We start from the raw sequence: 18312 nt of genomic DNA on the forward strand, positions 1-18312 counted from the left end.
GAGTTAGGTAATGTGAAAAATAACTTTGGACTCTTTGAAGTGCAATTCTAGATATTGTAGAAAGTAATTTACACCTCTGAAAATTCTGTAGATGGCAAAGCAAGGCACTTGCTTTATTTATTTGCAAACAAATAACCTACAGAAGAAATGCATGGACCTGGTTTAAAGCCAGACAAGCTAAAATTCCTGGGTACAGGGAAGAAATCCTGACAGGCCTTTAACAGAGCTTAGCTGGAGTTTCTGTGATTAAATTTGTTGTAACCCTGGAGTGATCTACCATAATCACAGATTTTAAAATAAAATTGCTGTACAGACGGTTATTGAGGAGAAAAGCAGTAGTCCTCTATGAATTATATGTTCTCATCTGGTCCATAATCAAGAATATTCTGTAACAAAGTAAATTTTTATATCAAAAGTCAAACAGTATACTTTAAAAAAATCAGAAGAGCCATTTAAAACTAATGCCTTGGCATTTTGATTTCTCTTGGTTTGAGAAGTGGTCATTTTGGGATGGTGTATTGTTCAATTTCTCAATAATTTTTTTCTTCTTCTAAAAGATACCTTCTTCACTGAAAAGTAGTTTCAAATATGAATCAGAAACAGAAATGGTAGGGATTTATTTCTTGAAAAATCTACCACAGCCATACCTAAAAATCACATAAAATTACCATGTTGTCTTTTCCTTCTGCTCCCAACTGCAGTCAAGGGCCATTTCCTTCAAACTTCCAGTTTCATTCAAGGAGATGAATTCCTTAATTCTGTACTTTCTTTTTTTTTGCAAGTAATTTGATATGCCTTTCCTTAGTATACTACCAGTTCTTCATGATTGAGCATTTTTCATCTTATAATAAGACTGATTATAACGAGAGTCATGCAGTGACCTGAGGATGGTAGTCTCTCTACAGGTACACGTTTCTGTACATGCACATGTACGTGATAAGTAATTCTTAAAGTCAATCCCTAATGTGCAAATTGTATTTATAGAGAGCAGACCTGTGTTAGCAAGGACTAATAAGAGTCTCACCTTGACAGAAAATTCTTTAAGGGAAAGTTTTTTGAGAGCTCTGTCATTCTAACCAGTAGTGGATATTCCTGTAGAGTTCATTTCTCCTTTGGGGGAAAAAGGAGGAATTGGAAAGATACTTCAGACAGGTCCTTTATAATCCACACACACTGAATTTAGCACCAGCTTCTGTAATCACAGCCAGCCAATATATACATAGCTGTGCACACATTTCATGACATCGATGAGCTTGGGCTGATGAGGAAAGCATATTTGTTTCCCAGAAGGGATAAATGTGCATGTATGTTAACAAAGTCCAGTCTTGATTTTTCTTTGCAAGTTTTCATTTCTTTTTGTACCACACCCTGTTGATTCTTTCTCATGGAACCCTTCTGTCCTGGGGAGGGGCAGAAGAAGCAAGAATGGACTGGTCAACATTGTATTTAAAAGGTAAAGTGATGCCCTTGAGAAATCCTGCAAAACATAAATTTCCAAATGATGGAAATCGGGTAGTTTTTATTACCCAAAACGAATTTGATTTTTTTTCTTATCAAGTCTAATTTGAACCATTTGGTGCAATCATGGTATAAATGAGCATGCCTCACTCTGCCTACAGATATTACAGTTGTTTCAACTGGCCTGGAAATATTAGCCTGAAACACTGGAAAAGCACACTCACTTGAAAGAACTCGGTGAATAAAGAAGAGTATAATTCTGTTTACTTACGCAAGCAGACTGTTCCAGTGGACACTGTATATGGTAGTGGTTCATCTTTCTCAGTCGGTGCCCTCCCAGAAATGTGTGTTTAAATGTAAATTTGCTAAAACAAATAAGCATGCCAAGTTGTTTCCCCACATAATTTCAAGTGTTTCTCAAAAATTATCACAATATTGCTTACAAAATTTCCCCAAGTGCTTCCCAGAATCTGTTATTTTCAATAAGAATTTTTTGTTGTTGTTTTACCATTTTTCTTCATCTGCCCCCTCCTGCACACCCCCACCCCTCCCACCCCCACTTCTTGCTTGCCTACACACACACACACACACACACATACACACACGTGCAGGCACACAGACACAAAAATTTTAACCCATGCCAAGTCGTGTAAATTAGATAAATAAATAATTTAGCCATTTCCCCCTCCCCACCCCAACAAAAAGAGGGGAAGTGGCTCTGATATATGTGGAGAGTACCCAGACCAGTTAAACTTCTTGGCTGAAGAGAAGTTTAAAAGTAACTTGACTTTTAGAGGAACAATTGAAAATTGAAATAACTGCTTGTCACATATGGACCTACATGAGTTCTAAAACAGGTAGCTTGTAGGTGAAAAGGAGAGAAGAGGCCTTCTATAACTTCTGTAAGATTTTTTTTGGTAAAGCTATAGGTAGTGCTTTCAGCCCTCACCTGCAGCCCCGCCCAGCCCTCAGGTGGCATACATGAGCTCTCATTTGCAGCAACCCCCTACACCCCCATATGAAGTTGAGGGAACGACCCTGTTCATGACATCTGAGATAATAGTCTGAGCCCACCACTTCCCCCTGAGGTGACCTACCAGTTAAATGATAAATTTCCTAATTTCTGGGCCACTTCCTTGACACATATCCACCTAACCAAGAGGCCAGCACAAAGGCAGGTGATGGGGAGCTTCGGTGAATTAACAGACTACTCTTCAACTTCTTCCAAAGTGTGTGTGAAGATGTGTGTGCGTGCTCCGTGTCTGCCACATGTCAATATTAGCTCTGTAGTGACACAGCCTAAACTTTTTATGACTATACATCCTTTTCATAAAATACATGAGCATGCACCCCAGTGCATGTGAAGCTGTTTCCAAGTTAGTAATATATTGTAAATTTACATATAAAAATGTAACACATTTGTCTTTTTAGGTTAAAAAAATATAAATTCTCGTGTTTACTCACCACATCAGTGGACTTTTGTATACTCCCTACAGATAGGAGAGAATGGAGGAGGGGGTGTGTGTTTTTCTGTTTACAGCAGAATGCAGGGAAATAAAGATGGTCTCTATATAAATGGGGAAAGTTGTGAATGTTGAGTTCTGAGTGAGAGTTCATGCAATTTTTATAGCTTAATGTTTTGTGTCAGCTTTCACTGAGGTATACTTTACATGCCAAAAAATCTAGGAGTTTTTAAGTCTACAACCTAGATAGTCATATATACATTAGCCTTAGGATATAGAACATTTCCATCACTGCCTAAAGTTGCCACTGTTCTTTTACAGTCAGTCCTTTCTTCCACCCTCGGGCCCTGGCAACTACTGATCTCATTTCTCTTCTTGTAGGATTACTTTTCAAGGATGATTCCTCTGACTAGCATAGTAACATCTGTTATCTTTTAGGTCTGACTTCTTCTTTCATTCTTAAGGTTATGTTTCTATCAATAGTTTATTCCTTTTTATTGCCCAGTAATATTCCTTTGTGTATATCTCCTACTGTTTGTTTAATTAAGACTTAAACATCAAGAAAACCTAGAAAAACGTATGTTTCAAATTTTGCATGGCATGGTTTCATCAGTTTTTAACTCTGCAATTAATAGTTCAGTTTTGATAGAGTACCAAGCTGGATTGGCTTGGGATCGTTTCTCTACCTTCTACCCAAGTCCATTCCTCTTGCCTTAATACCTGAACTCCTCCTGAAGGAGAAAGAAGTTCAGTTCAGTTCAGTCACTCAGTCGTGTCCGACTCTTTGCGATCCCATGAACCGTAGCACGCCAGGCCTCCCTATCTATCACCAGAGTCCATTGTGTCGGTGATGCCATCCAACCATCTCATTCTCTGTCATCTCCTTCTCCTCCTGCCCTCAATCTTTCCCAGCACACATGTCTTTTCCAATGAGTCAGCTCTTCGCATCAGGTGGCCAAAGGATTGGAGTTTCAGCTTCAACATCAGTCCTTCCAATGAACACCCAGGACTGATCTCCTTTAGGATGGACTGGTTGGATCTCCTTGCAGTCCAAGGGACTCTCAAGAGTCTTCTCCAACACCACAGTTCAAAAGCATCAATTCTTCAGCGCTCAGCTTTCTTTCCAACTCTCACATCCATACATGACCACTGGAAAAGCCATAGCCTTGACTAGACGGATCTTTTTGACAAAGTAATGTCTCTGCTTTTGAATATGCTGTCTATGTTGGTCATAACTTTCCTTCCAAGGAGCAAGCGTCTTTTAATTTCATGGCTGCAGTCACCATCTGCAGTGATTTTGGAGCCCCCCAAAATAAAGTCTGTCACTGTTTCCATTGTTTCCCCATCTATTTGCCATGAAGTGACAGGACCGGATGCTATGATCTTCGTTTTCTGAATGTTGAGCTTTAAGCCAACTTTTCACTCTCCTCTTTCACTTTCATCAAGAGACTCTTTAGTTCTTCACTTTCTGCCATAAGGGTGGTGTCATCTGCATATCTGAGGTTATTGATATTTCTCCCAGAAATCCTGATTCCAGCCCAGAAAGAAGAGGAAATCCCAGTAGGAAACTGGTCAGGAAAATAAGTTGCCGATACAGTTGGAATGGAATAATACCTTAAGATAGCACACTGTGCTTGCAAATCTAGACATGGTATCAGAAAGTATGCCTCGTAAACCTCTTGTTTTGTTTTAGGTGGATAGCATTTCATTAAAAGCTTTAAAATTAGATCAAAGGGGAAATGTTTTTAGTTTTTAGCTATTCGTTTATTTTTCCTTTAAATTATGCCTTAAATTTGACAGAAAGAAATTTATGAAATAGGGTAGAAAATTAAACTATTCTGTGCTGGTCTTTAAGCTGTTTGCTGATTTCTTCATAATGTGAATACTGCCTGAGCAGATAGGCCCTAGGTCTCTGCTGTGTTTAGTGTCCCGGTCTCATTTCCATGTGTGGAAGGAAAGGCAGTGTTACCCTCTATGCTGTAGCATGCTAGTGGCCTGCCATGCGCACAGACAGGTTTATTCTTGGCCTTCAAGCAGATTCTCAGGGCTTAAGGTCAGCTGACAGTCTAATGATCCCAGAGTCTCTATCTGGTCTATCTCCAGTCTCTTTACGTCTTTCCTTCTCTATTCTCCCTTTCCATCACATAAGAAAAAACAGTCAATCTTACTTGACTTTGGTTGTAAAACTACGCATCATGTAAGATGTTTTGATATGAAAAAGGGACCCAAATAAAACCGTTGAAGCCATGATCGTTGACCCTACTGACAAAGATTTTAGAAAATCACTCTGGACCCATATTGAACTGGGTGCCAGATTTCTCCTAAGTGATATAAGCACCAGTTCAGTGAATATAAAAGGAAGTCTTTTCATTTAAAATGTTTAGATGTAAATATTTTAAGTGTTTTATACTGTTTCTGAACCCAGTAAAACTGGTTTATAAGTCTGGATTATTTGCTTACAAATCTTCTAATTAATAGGATAGCCAATTATTATCATAGGAAATCAATACTTATCCTAGGGACTTCACTGGTGGTCCAGTGGTTAGGACTCCATGCTTTCATTGCCAACACATTTCATTGTGTTTGATCCCTGGTTATAGAACTAGAATCCCACAAACTGGCATGGTGTAGCCAAAAATTAAAAAAATATTTATCCTAATACTTTGCATTTCACTTAACAGGACAAATCTTCTCATCCTCATTTTGTAAATAATAATTTCCAATGAAATGGTCATTGAGCTCTGGTTACAAATGGGGGAGCCTACAGTAACTCAGTCACCAGCTACAACACAAATGGGAAGGACACGAATCCAGTTACTCACTCTGATGTGACTTTTCATTCATACACAAGTCCAGCATCCCAGTATGAGGTGGTCAGGATGTCCCTACTGACCTAACAGACTGAATTCTTTCCATTACTGTTTATTTTGTGACAATACCAAATTCTTTTTATGGCTCTCAATCACTGGTAAAGTGTAGCTGACATGATAAGGAGGCCTAGGTTTTAGATTTGTACTTCTCAAACTATCCGTGAGGAAGGACCAGTTTTCTCCCAGCTGATCTTGAGCCAATACTTAAGTTAAATAAAGTAAAGATCAGTTAATTTTAAAAGAAATGGCCATGTCTTTCATTGTACAGCAGTGTCACATTGTCCTGAAAGTTACCAGATAGCTACTCTCAATTCCTTGCAGAGTGGTCCTTTTTGATAGCATACAGGCCTCTCATGGTTAGGACTTCCGTGGTGGCTGAGATGGTAAAGCGTCTTACAATGCGGCAGACCTGGGTTCGATCCCTGGGTCAGGAAGATCCTCTGGAGAAGGAAATGGCAACCCACTCCACTACTCTTGCCTGGGAAATCCCATGGACAGAGGAGCATGGTGGGCTACATTCCACGGGGTCGCAAAGAGTTGGACACGACTGAGCGACTTCACTTTTACTTTCTTTCAGGCCACTCATGGAAAGTCTTAACAGAGGAGAGTCTTAAGCCATGGTTTAAGAATCACTGCACCAGATCTGGATTACTTCTGTCACAAAGATCTCCAGGCAAAAAAAACCTGGGCCTCCCTTGTTTTCCTTTGATGGTTTCTAACTCCCTTCAACTTAAAGTAGTTGAAGGATATGCTAAAACTGATAGTCATTCCTTGCATTGAGCTTTCAGACCCATTCTATTACATGAGACAATCAACTTTGTTTCTTGTCGCAGTTTCTCTGTTTATGAAAGGGATGGTCTTTAGATGGTCTTGATGAATGATGGCTTCTTTGGAAAGAACTTCACATTGCCTGGATCCAGAGGGTACCCTATCAGGAGGATTCTAGTTGGAGTATGTCATGTAGATACTTGACCTGTCCCCAGGCACATTCATTTACAAAGATACTATGTTGTCCTGCTGCTGCTGCTGCTGCTAAGTCGCTTCAGTCACTAGGCTCCTCTGTCTCTGGGATTCTCCAGGCAAGAATACTGGAGTGGGCTGCCATTTCCTTCTCCAATGCATGAAAGTGAGAAGCGAAAGTGAAGTCACTCAGTTGTCCTTCTAGGTAAATATAAATGGATGCTTCTGTTACCATGATAAATAAAGCTTCTCTTTTACCATTCAGGCAACCAGCAAAGTTCTAAACCTTGCTTACCTGGATCTCTTCCACCAGAAGTAAGTAGTTTAACAGAGCAGTCTCCATTTTAGTGGAGACAGCCACTCAGGACTAAAAAAGAATCTGAAAGGCAGTAGATTTAGAAATAGCAGCAGGCATTCATGGCGGGCCAGGAGAAAAGAGAAACCATATGGGACTGCTGTGTACCGTTAGGGGAGGGAAGACAGAAGGGTGATGGAAAGGAGCTGCCTCAGGTGGGTTTGATCAGTTGCTATGGTTTCTGAGGCCTATTTTAATATCAGAGGCTGCCAGCTCTGTACGTACGGTATCAACATGCACATTTAGGTGCAGGCTACCTGGGAAGAACCTGAGGTAAAAATGGCTGTACACCACTCAGATTGAGTTTCCACAGTGAATGCTTTCATAAAAAGAATAATCAAGAAAATGGATTTGATGGTAAAGGAAAAATCGTGTAGAAGAGGACATGGCAGTGATCTGGAGATCAGCCTTGTTCAGGAGAGGTCTTGCCCCCTGTTACCACAGACTCAGTGTGCCCACCTGGGAAATGGCCTCACGGATGACAGTAAGTTCAGCAAACCTGGAGTCAGAATTTCTGGGTTCAAGTCCTGGACCCCAGTTAGCATCTTTGCAACCTTAAGCAGTCATACCTCTGGTGTCTCATCTGTTAAACATTTGCTGAGCTCTGGAAGCTATTATAAGACTCAAATGAGATAATCTCTGTAAAATCACAATTTATTTCTCTGCTTATTTACAATACCAACAGTCTCCTCTACTTCCCTGTCCCAAAAAAGGACGTAAGGGAGACCATTGCTACAAGTGATACTTTTAAAAAAGCGGCTACTTCGCAACTCCAGGATTATCCAGTCAGTCACTGTGTCGACATATCATGGTATGACTATTGTGAACAGAGAACTGCATGAGAAAGTTTAATCTAAAGGCTAATTTCTCCTACAAATGAGGGAGGGACATCTGTATTTGCCAGTTTACATGGTTCAGTTGCTCAGTCGCTCAGTCGTGTCCGACTCTCTGTGACCCCATGGACTGCAGCATGCCAGGCCTCCCTGTCCATCACCAGCTCCCTGAGTTTACCCGAACTTATGTCCATTGAGTCAGTGATATCATCCAACCATCTCATCCTGTATTGTCCCCTTCTCCTCCTGTCTTCAATCTTTCCCAGCATCAGGGTCTTTTCCAGTGAGTCAGTTCTTTGCATCAGGTGGCCAAAGGATTGGACTTTCAGCTTCAGCATCAGTCCTTCCAGTTAACATTCAGGACTAATTTCCTTTAGGATGGACTGGTTGGATCCTCTTGCTGTTCAAGGGACTCTCAAGAGTCTTCTCCAACACCACAGTTCAAAAGCATCAATTCTTTGGAGTTCAGCTTTCTTTATAGTCCAACTCTCACATCCATACACGACCACTGGAGAAACCATAGCCTTGACTAGATGAACCTTTGTTGACAAAGTAATGTCTCTGCTTTTCAATATGCTGTCTAGGTTGGTGATAACTTTTCTTCCAAGGAGTAAGTGTCTTTAATTTCATGGCTGCAAGCACCATCTGCAGTGATTTTGGAGCCCAAGAAAATAAAGTCTCTGTTTCCGCTGTTTCCCCATCTATTTGCTAGAAGTGATGGGACCAGATGCCATGATATTAGTTTTCTGAGTGTTGAGTTTTAAACCAACTTTTTAAAAAAATATAAATTTATTTATTTTAATTGGAGGTTAATTACTTTACAATATTGTATTGGTTTTGCCATACTCAACATGAATCCGCCACAGATGTACACGTGTTCCCAATCCTGAACCCCCCTCCCTCCTCCCTCCCCCTACCCTCCCTCTGGGTCGTCCCAGTGCACCAGCCCCAAGCATCCAGTATCATGCATCGAACCTGGACTGGCGATTCGTTTGATATATGATATACATGTTTAAATGCCATTCTCCAAAATCATCCCACCCTCTCCCTCTCCCACAGAGTCCAAAAGACTGTTCTATACATCTGTGTCTCTTTTGCCATCTCGCACACAGGGTTATCATTACCATCTTTCTAAATTCCATAAATATGCGTTAGTATACTGTATTGGTGTTTTTCTTTCTGGCTTACTTCACTCTGTATAATAGGCTCCAGTTTCATCCACCTCATTAGAACTGATTCAAATGTATTCTTTTTAATGGCTGAGTAATACTCCATTGTGTATATGTACCACAGCTTTCTTATCCATTCGTCTGCTGATGGACATCTGTTGCTTCCATGTCCTGACTATTATAAACAGTGTTGCGATAAACATTGGGGTACACATGTCTCTTTCAATTCTGTAAACCAACTTTTTCACTCTCCTCTTTCACTTTCATCAAGAGGCTCTAGTTCTTCACTTTTTCTGCCACAAGTGTGGTGTCATCTGCGTATCAGAGGTTATTGATATTTCTCCCAGCAATCTTGATTCCAGCTTGTGCTTCATCCAGCCTAGCACTTCTCATGATGTACTCTGCATATAAGTTAAATAAGCAGGGTGACAATATACAGGCTTGATGTACTTCTTGCCCAATTTGGCACCAGTCTGTTGTTCCATGTCCAGTTCTAACTATTGCTTCCTGACCTGCATACAGATTTCTCAAGAAGCAGGTCAGGTAGTACTAGACACCAACACACATATAAAAGGATAGAATGCCAGAAGTGAGCTTTATAAGGAATGGCTTATAACTATTGGAGCTTCTTTTTAAAGTAATTTAAATAAATGACAAGTATCACCTTAATATCAAATTAGGTGTTGTGATTCAGACCATACAGTTGTGGTCCAGAGAGAATTTCACATCACAGGGCTGAGTAGAACTGTCTATGAGAGAGAATTCTCTCTTGCAAAAATAGTACAGTTCCCTTTATCCTGTTTGCCCTAATGTAACATCTTACATATGCATAGTACAGTTGTTAAAACCGAGAAGTTAGGACTGATACCATGCTGTTCACTAATTGAGAGACTTTCCTGAAATTTTACCAGTATTCCTACAAATGTTCTTTTTCTGGTCTAGGATCCCTAGAATCTTAGATTCATTTGTGCTATCTTAGTCTCCTCCAATCTCTAACCAATCTTTGGTCTTTCTTTGACTTAAAAAAAATCTTTTCCAACATTTACACTTTAAAGAATACTTGCAGCTGTTTTGCAAAACACCTTTTAATTTTGGTTTATCTGATGTTTTTTCATAATTAGATTGAGGTATGCATCTTTTTTGGCAAGCATGCCACAGAAACCACATCGTATCCTTCTCAGTATATAGATCACGACATCTGTGATGATCCTTCCTTTAGGCAAGTTGGTTAAGGTGGTGTCTGCTAGGTTTCTCCCTTACAATGTTATGATTTTCCTCTTTGTAATTAATAAGGTTCTTGTCTTGTATTTAAGATGATTTTGTGCTTCCATAAATCGACTGTCAAGGGTTGGAACAAGTGCTGTACACAGAGGGTTGCCAAGTGTCCGGTCCTGGTGGGAAGGAGCTGTGCCCTAGAAGATGATGAAGTCATTAAGTGTTTGAATAGGTTTCTCTCAATCCGTACTGAAATGGATTGCCTGACATTACATTGCAGGATTTTTAAGTCCTACCTCCAGGCGTGTCTCTTAGTTACCAGCAAAAATGAAAGTGTGAAATGCTTTTTAATGTATATTTAACAACACATAGTCTGGTGATTCCTGATGTGTATTCTCTGTGGACACTCTCTACTATCAGAGCAGGATGTTAAGAGACAATATTTTTACACATTCTTATCTAAATCCATCACATGTTTACTTTCTGAATATCTATAACTGTCATTTATAACAAGATCATAAAAAGTCAAATACTCTTAACTCAAACTTTGAATCATAGAATTACATCAATTTTCAGAAAAAGTACAACTACTGTGTTTCCTTACTCTACCTTATGAAATTGCCGACTGTAACATGACACTAAAATTCAGCCACTTAAAGGGGAGAAATACAGCATAGCAATGTGAGTATGGGGGTGACGCTACTTCATTCATCTTCGTGATTTAGAAATTCAGATAATAGCTCTTATTTAAAGGAAGTTTCATTATTGAATCCAGTGTCACGTCTGATTGTGTTAAACAAAATTTGGAAAGAAAAAAAAATAAAATTTGAAAAATGTACCTAATTCCTTCCTGTGGTGTCACTATTTGATAAAGATTAAGGTACCATGTTATGTTTTGCTTTTGCATACACTGGGTTGCACAGCAAGAGTTCGCGTCTTGTACTAATATATGCTAAATAGTTGCATAGTCTATAGACCATTGTTGTTAAAAGTAGCAGTAGAGTGTAGGCATTTTAGATCACAGAGCCCCAGTGGTCTCCGTTTTGTTTGCTTTGACATTATTAAACTCAATCTGTTTCTCTAACTGTGACTCTAATGACTGCATTTGCATGGCAGAAAAGTTTGCTTTGTGGATCAACTTGTATATTAACAGAGCTTGCATGTTGTTTTCTGCTCTTGCTCGCGGTGTTCCGTGAGCAGACAGAGCACCTTCAGCTGCACTGAATAATTATGCACAATCAATAAGTTTCTGTGTTTGTCTTTGTCGTTTCTTTGATGTGGCCTCCAGGATGCTGCCGGCAAGGTGCTGGACCGCTGGGCCATCATGTCTCGAGAAGAGGAAATCATCACCCTTCAGCAGTTTCTGCGGTTCGGAGAAACCAAATCCATCGTGGAGCTGATGGCGATTCAGGAGAAAGAAGGGCAGGCCGTAGCTGTACCATCTTCAAAGACAGACTCAGACATCAGAACTTTCATTGAGAGCAATAATCGCACCAGGAGTCCTAGCCTCCTCGCCCATCTAGAGAACAGCAACCCTTCCAGCATTCATCACTTTGAAAACATCCCCAACAGCCTTGCCTTCCTACTGCCATTCCAGTACATAAACCCGGTCTCAGCCCCGCTGCTAGGATTGCCTCCAAACGGGCTGCTGTTAGAGCAACCAGGACTGAGGCTGCGGGAGCCCAGCCTTTCGACCCAGAATGAATATAATGAGAGCAGTGAGTCTGAAGTCTCCCCTACGCCCTATAAGAGCGATCAAACGCCCAATAGAAATGCCCTGACCAGCATCACTAATGTGGAGCCCAAAACCGAGCCAGCCTGCGTGTCCCCCATTCAGAATTCTGCCCCAGTCAGTGATCTGTCCAAAACTGAACACCCGAAGAGCTCATTCCGGATCCACCGGATGAGAAGGATGGGGTCAGCCTCCCGGAAGGGAAGAGTGTTCTGTAACGCGTGTGGGAAGACGTTCTATGACAAAGGTACTCTCAAAATCCATTATAACGCCGTTCACCTGAAGATCAAACATCGGTGCACCATTGAAGGCTGCAACATGGTCTTTAGCTCCCTCCGCAGCCGGAACCGCCACAGTGCGAACCCTAACCCTCGCCTTCACATGCCTATGCTAAGGAATAACCGAGACAAAGATTTGATCCGGGCCACGTCCGGGGCCGCCACCCCCGTCATAGCAAGTACAAAATCGAATCTCACACTCACGAGCCCTGGCCGGCCCCCAATGGGTTTTACCACTCCCCCACTAGACCCCGTCTTACAGAACCCTCTCCCTAGCCAGCTGGTGTTCTCTGGACTGAAGACTGTCCAACCAGTTCCTCCATTTTATAGAAGTTTACTCACTCCAGGGGAAATGGTGAGCCCTCCGACCTCCCTCCCGACCAGTCCCATCATCCCAACCAGTGGTACCGTAGAGCAGCACCCCCCACCCTCCTCTGAGCCAGCAGCGCCGGTAGTGATGATGGCCACTCATGAGCCCAGTGCCGACCTGGCACCCAAGAAGAAGCCCAGGAAGTCCAGCATGCCTGTGAAGATCGAGAAGGAAATTATCGATACCGCCGATGAATTTGACGATGAAGATGACGACCCCAATGACAGCGGGGCTGTGGTCAACGATGGGAGCCATGACAATCACTGCCACTCCCAGGAGGAGATGAGTCCGGGCATGTCGGTGAAGGACTTTTCTAAGCATAGCAGGACCCGGTGCATTTCAAGGACAGAAATAAGAAGGGCTGACAGCATGACTTCTGAGGACCAAGAACCTGAGCGGGACTATGAGAATGAGTCTGAGTCTTCGGAGCCCAAACTCGGTGAGGAATCCATGGAGGGGGATGAGCACATGCACGGTGAGGTGAGCGAGAAAGTCCTGATGAGCAGTGAGAGGCCTGACGAGAACCACAGTGAGCCCTCTCACCAGGATCTCATCAAGGTGAAGGAGGAGTTTACAGATCCCACTTATGACATGTTTTACATGAGCCAGTATGGACTGTACAACGGCGGGGGTGCCAGCATGGCAGCCCTGCACGAGAGTTTTACATCGTCTCTGAATTATGGCAGCCCTCAGAAGTTCTCCCCAGAAGGGGACCTGTGTTCTAGCCCAGACCCTAAAATCTGTTATGTGTGCAAGAAGAGTTTCAAAAGCTCCTACAGCGTGAAGCTTCACTACAGAAACGTTCACTTGAAAGAGATGCATGTCTGCACGGTGGCTGGCTGCAACGCTGCCTTCCCCTCTCGCCGAAGCAGAGACAGGTCAGTAAATCTCCATTGGCTGCTCCTGCTGGGGGGTGGAGGGTGCCAGTCATGGCGGACCTAACACATTAAAAACAACCCAACTTCGATGTTTTCGATGCGCTGTAAAGATTGTCCACAGTGACCGCGTGATCCCCAGGCTGCCATGCTCGTGAAGGACTGTTGCAGTCGGTGCTTGTTCTGATTAAGCATGCAGAATCATACGCCATCTTACTCAGTAATGCACGCCATTTTTCTCTGTGCTCTGTGTGTGTGTATGTGTGTGTGTCTCCATGCATCTAGGTGTGAATAAGTTAACTGTGGACACAGTTCTCTGCTTTTCCGTGAACCTTCACTTAGAAGCTGCAGCTTCTGTTATATATATTTCTGCTTTGCCTTGTGGCTTTATAATTAAATCAATATATTATCTTCATACACACGTATTTATCCAATATAGAAACAGAAATTTACGGATGGAAAGAACCATAGGTCCAGGACATCGAGACAGCCTGCATCTGCGTAGGTATAACCAGAAATGTTATCGTTCTTACATGAGTATTTAGTGTGTCCATGAATTCTTTAAGAGTTGTAGAAATAGCAGAAGAAAATGGGACCGAAGTAATTGTTGATATGGGGAAATGATATGACGATTGTGGGTTACTTCAACTTCACAATGTCTTTGAGCACATCTCTAAAATATAGTCTGTCATGGGAATTATGCATAGAAGGGGAGGCATGCATATACTTTGAGGATCAGTTAGAATATATTATGTCCAGCCTTCAGATGACATCACACCTTAGGTATGTAGCTGTGGCTCTGAAACAGTTGGGCTTAAACAGAAGCAGCTGGTCCTAAACCTACAGTGTTCTTTTTCAATCTTAAAGAAAATGTAATATAAAAGGAATGTGTTAAGGTGGTCAGTGGTGGAGTAGCACAGTTGTTCTCCCCTTGTGGAGATAAGCTTATGAGCAGAGTTATTATACACCAGCCTAACTAGAGTCACATAGTTAGTTCATCCCATTATAACAAATGCAGTTTTTGGTTTTGCATTGTCTTTTAATAATATATCTGGAGAAAATTTTTTACATGGTAAAAATCAATATATGTAGAAGAAACAATATTAATTAGGAAGTTTCCAAATAGCTACCCCCAAAATTTTAGTGTTTCCCTGGTGGGTAGAGTTGTTTGATAAAGTAACGTACAATAGAAGTACACTGAAAAGTAGTGACCTGCCTCTAGAATGTTCTGTTTTTTCCATATTTAAAAGTTCAGCCTTCTTAAAAATAAAAGAAGAAAACACTTTTTCCTTTTATACTAAAATACATGGGACCCAATGCATGAAAAGCAAAATCTCTGAGAAGAAATTCAGTGGCTTTCTTCATACAATTCAAAACATGCTTTGAAGAGAAATCTATCTTCTTAAAAAATTCCCTCCCCCCAACTCCATTTACCTTGTTCTGTAAAAATTTTTATGGTCACAGAGTTCTGAAGTTCCAGGTTATCATTAACAGTCCCAGAATACAGCAGTTAAGATAGCTAGACTTTGAATAATAAAATATAATACTATATCCATCCCCCCACGTTTGTAAGTAATATTCATTCTTTTACATTTGAAATAGTGCACTTGTGATAATGAGGTTAATGCACTGGATTTTTTTTTTAACAAAAATAAAAGACTCATGAAAAACTGCATAAAATATTTATGGAAATGGAGTGTTTGAAGAGAAGCCAAAATTTAAGCTTATTTGCATGAATTCCTATCACAGTTTTAGTTGTTTTGCTGAAAATACTGCAAGTCATAACACTCAAATAAATGGCTCTGGGACCAAAGGCTACAACACCCAAAGCTTGGTGCTTTCATTTACATCAAGCCACTAGAAAACACAAGCGCTATTTTTATGCCTCAGTGTATAAGGAAGTACTGTGGAGAGGGTGGTTTGTCTGAGGAAAAACATTTATTGATAGAAGCAGAATATTTCGATCTCTAATTTTATTCTAAGGATTGAGCGTTCCATGGGTGACCGACCATATACAAGTTGAGACCACTGCCCAGGATAACTGGGATATAGGATATTCCAGGTGGGAAGCATAATACAGATATTCTCCCATGTATGTTCAGTCTCACAAGAGATTGCAAACCCCAGAAGACAGGTGATCACATTTCATATAGGTGAAATCGCACGTCACACCGAATCGTTTTAATTCTGGAATTTTGTCACACACAATAAAAAGCAAATTGGAAAAAAAAAAGTACAAGAAAGTCTTCTGAGTCTCACTTGAAACTTTGCTTTTCAAGAGTCCTCAAATCTTTTGACCCCAGGGTAAACACTTAGCAGAAACTTTGATATTTCAACTTTTTTTTTTATAAGAAGAGTGTTCATCCTTGTTGAGTCTATGACTTAATATGTGAGCGTAGCTACCACCGAATAAGCAAAAACAGGGATGCCATTAAATACCATCCTCTTCTGCATCTCAGGAAACGTAACTGCTCTATAATTGTACCCCTGTTTCATTGTCATCAACTAATGTTGACCTGTAATTTGATCTCCTTATTCACAAAGCCTCTGCCTCACATCTCAAATCTACCCAGTAGACTTCTCTTCCCTTGTCTCTTCACTTTTGTTTGTATCAGTCACAAGACCCCCAGGAATTTTATGTCCCTGCTTTTTTCCTCTTCAATTCACTATGAAGCTAGGCTAAGTTTTCTTACCTTTCTCTGCACCACCACACCTTCCCAAGCAGAAATCCCCCTCCATCTTTAATCCTGCTGTCCCTGTGTCCATTTCTCTCCTCTCCGCAGCATCTTGATTCATCCATCCTGGACTCTGCAATATCTTCCTTGCGCAAACAGAGCATTAGAAGGCAAAAATTTTGAGTTGGGGTTGGAGTATGCAAGGGGTTTACCTGTGATAAAACTAACAGAACAAACCCTCTTCCTTCTATTTATGAAAGCAGCCTTCCTGTCTTTCGGCTTAGAACACCTTACCGGGGTGAGAAACAGGTCTTCCTCGGCTTCTTCCAAGAGGGTTATATTTGAGGGAGTTGTGTGTGTGGTCTCAGACAGGCAGATAGCAGGATGGAAGTAGAAGGATGGTAAGTGCTGTGTTTTACATTTGGCAACTAGTTAGCAGAGATGTCCAAGTCTTTGCTTAGCATCTTTCTAGGTCTTGTAAGCTCAGATTGAAGGCTTTTTGAAAAACAATATTCTTTGTGTGAAGTCACCAAAAGGGACATGAGAGAGAGCGTGGGGCACAAGCAAGGTTTGTGAGGGCTGAGGATTTTGACTGAAGTATCAGAAGTGCCCTTCCTATACATTTGTGAATGAGTGTGAGTTTAATAAATTTAAAAACAAAGAGGACCATTCCACACGAATGACACAGAGCAAGCTAACAGGCACAAACTCCAATTCGTCTGGTCATTAGGTGGCTATTAGGGTACTTTTTGTTCTGAGTTTTAGAAGCACAATGTAAATTACTTTCCCTGTAAAGAACTACAGAACTATAAGGCGATGGCTGATACTTAAGTGTTGAAGTGTATACTGATAGTAGTGTGTAGTGTTACACAGTCACTAGACACCTGTACTTCTTTCTTGTTTGTCCCTTGATTTTTCTGCTAAGATGCTCTTCTGTCAGGGAACAACAAAGCCGACTCTAGGTTTTGAAGTATACCTAGGAAAATACTCCCTGGGAAGAATTCTAACTGGCCTAGAACCTACAGTCTTCATAAAGGACATTTTCTTGAAGAGTGTCATAGAATTGGTTGGCCCTGGCTTTCTGTGGTCATTTCTTTTCCTCTGTCTGGTGTTTTGATCCCCAGGAGGGCTGAGTGTCCATGGATCATCTGTATATTAGGGAAGCCCATTTATAAATTACATTTGGTTTTTATTCCAAAAAATAAAAACCCCTGAGTCCTCTTCTACTGAATTCCTTATCATTTGTTAGTATGTTAGAAATCTATTTATACCTGTTTCAGTGATTGGCTGTTTTAAAACTCCCTCAACTATAATGAAGACTTTGTCTACAGAAACTAGATGGTCTACATAGAAAGAAATACTTAATCTGTTTGTTTTTCATCTTAACATGAATTTTACCATCTTTGTTCCTCTGTTCCCTCTGAGAATAGTGGCCACTCATTGCTACAGTTTGTCTTGAATTTTATCAGAAAGGTAAGCATTATGTTTGATCTTCAAGGTGTAGGAAAGGTGATTCAGCCCCATGAATAAATTTAGAAACAAAATAATATTTGCTTAGGGTGATTTATAAATAAATATGAGGCAACCATTGGTGCCAAGTGGAAACCTTCTCTTTGATTGCTACTTAAATCCGTCCAGATTTAAACATGTAAACTTCTTGATTTGTATGAAGTAAGACATCTGTATTTGGTTTATTAAAACCTGCTGATGTCTCCAGAACTAAATTTGTTCCTATATAGGCCTCTGGGTAGCCGTAGCTAAAAAGCAGAGATGTATAGTTTTTGCTTGTTTGATTACCTGACTTCCAGCCCTGTACAGGTGTGCAGGAATAAATTAACATAAGCTACCTCTGACGAGCCACTGCATACATTAACAGCAGAGGTGAAGATGCGAAAACATGCTACCTGCCTCCTGTTTTCACCTTCCCAGCAGCGACATCCATTTTTGCCATCATTCTTGTTTAGAAAAGTTCTCTGTAAGTTTCCAAAGAGAGATTTTCAATAAATGCATATGATTTCACCAGGCAATACCTCCAAGAAATAAGCCACTTAGCACCAAT

At 40.9% G+C, this 18312-nt stretch overlaps 1 protein-coding gene across 4 annotated transcripts in view; it reads left to right on the forward strand.

Annotated features, from left to right (window-relative positions):
• The window catches only part of BNC2 (basonuclin 2), a 480757-nt gene that overhangs the window by 445184 nt on the left and 17261 nt on the right, over window positions 1-18312 (forward strand). For all 4 annotated transcript variants that reach the window (XM_040237854.1, XM_040237863.1, XM_040237881.1 and 1 more), the window contains one exon: window positions 11612-13581. In XM_040237854.1, the coding sequence (XP_040093788.1) occupies window positions 11612-13581 (1970 nt within the window). The remainder of the gene's footprint in view (window positions 1-11611; window positions 13582-18312) is intronic.

This window comes from Oryx dammah, unplaced genomic scaffold (assembly GCF_014754425.2).
Source record: "Oryx dammah isolate SB20612 unplaced genomic scaffold, SCBI_Odam_1.1 HiC_scaffold_1, whole genome shotgun sequence".
NCBI classification, from domain to species: Eukaryota; Metazoa; Chordata; class Mammalia; order Artiodactyla; family Bovidae; genus Oryx; species Oryx dammah.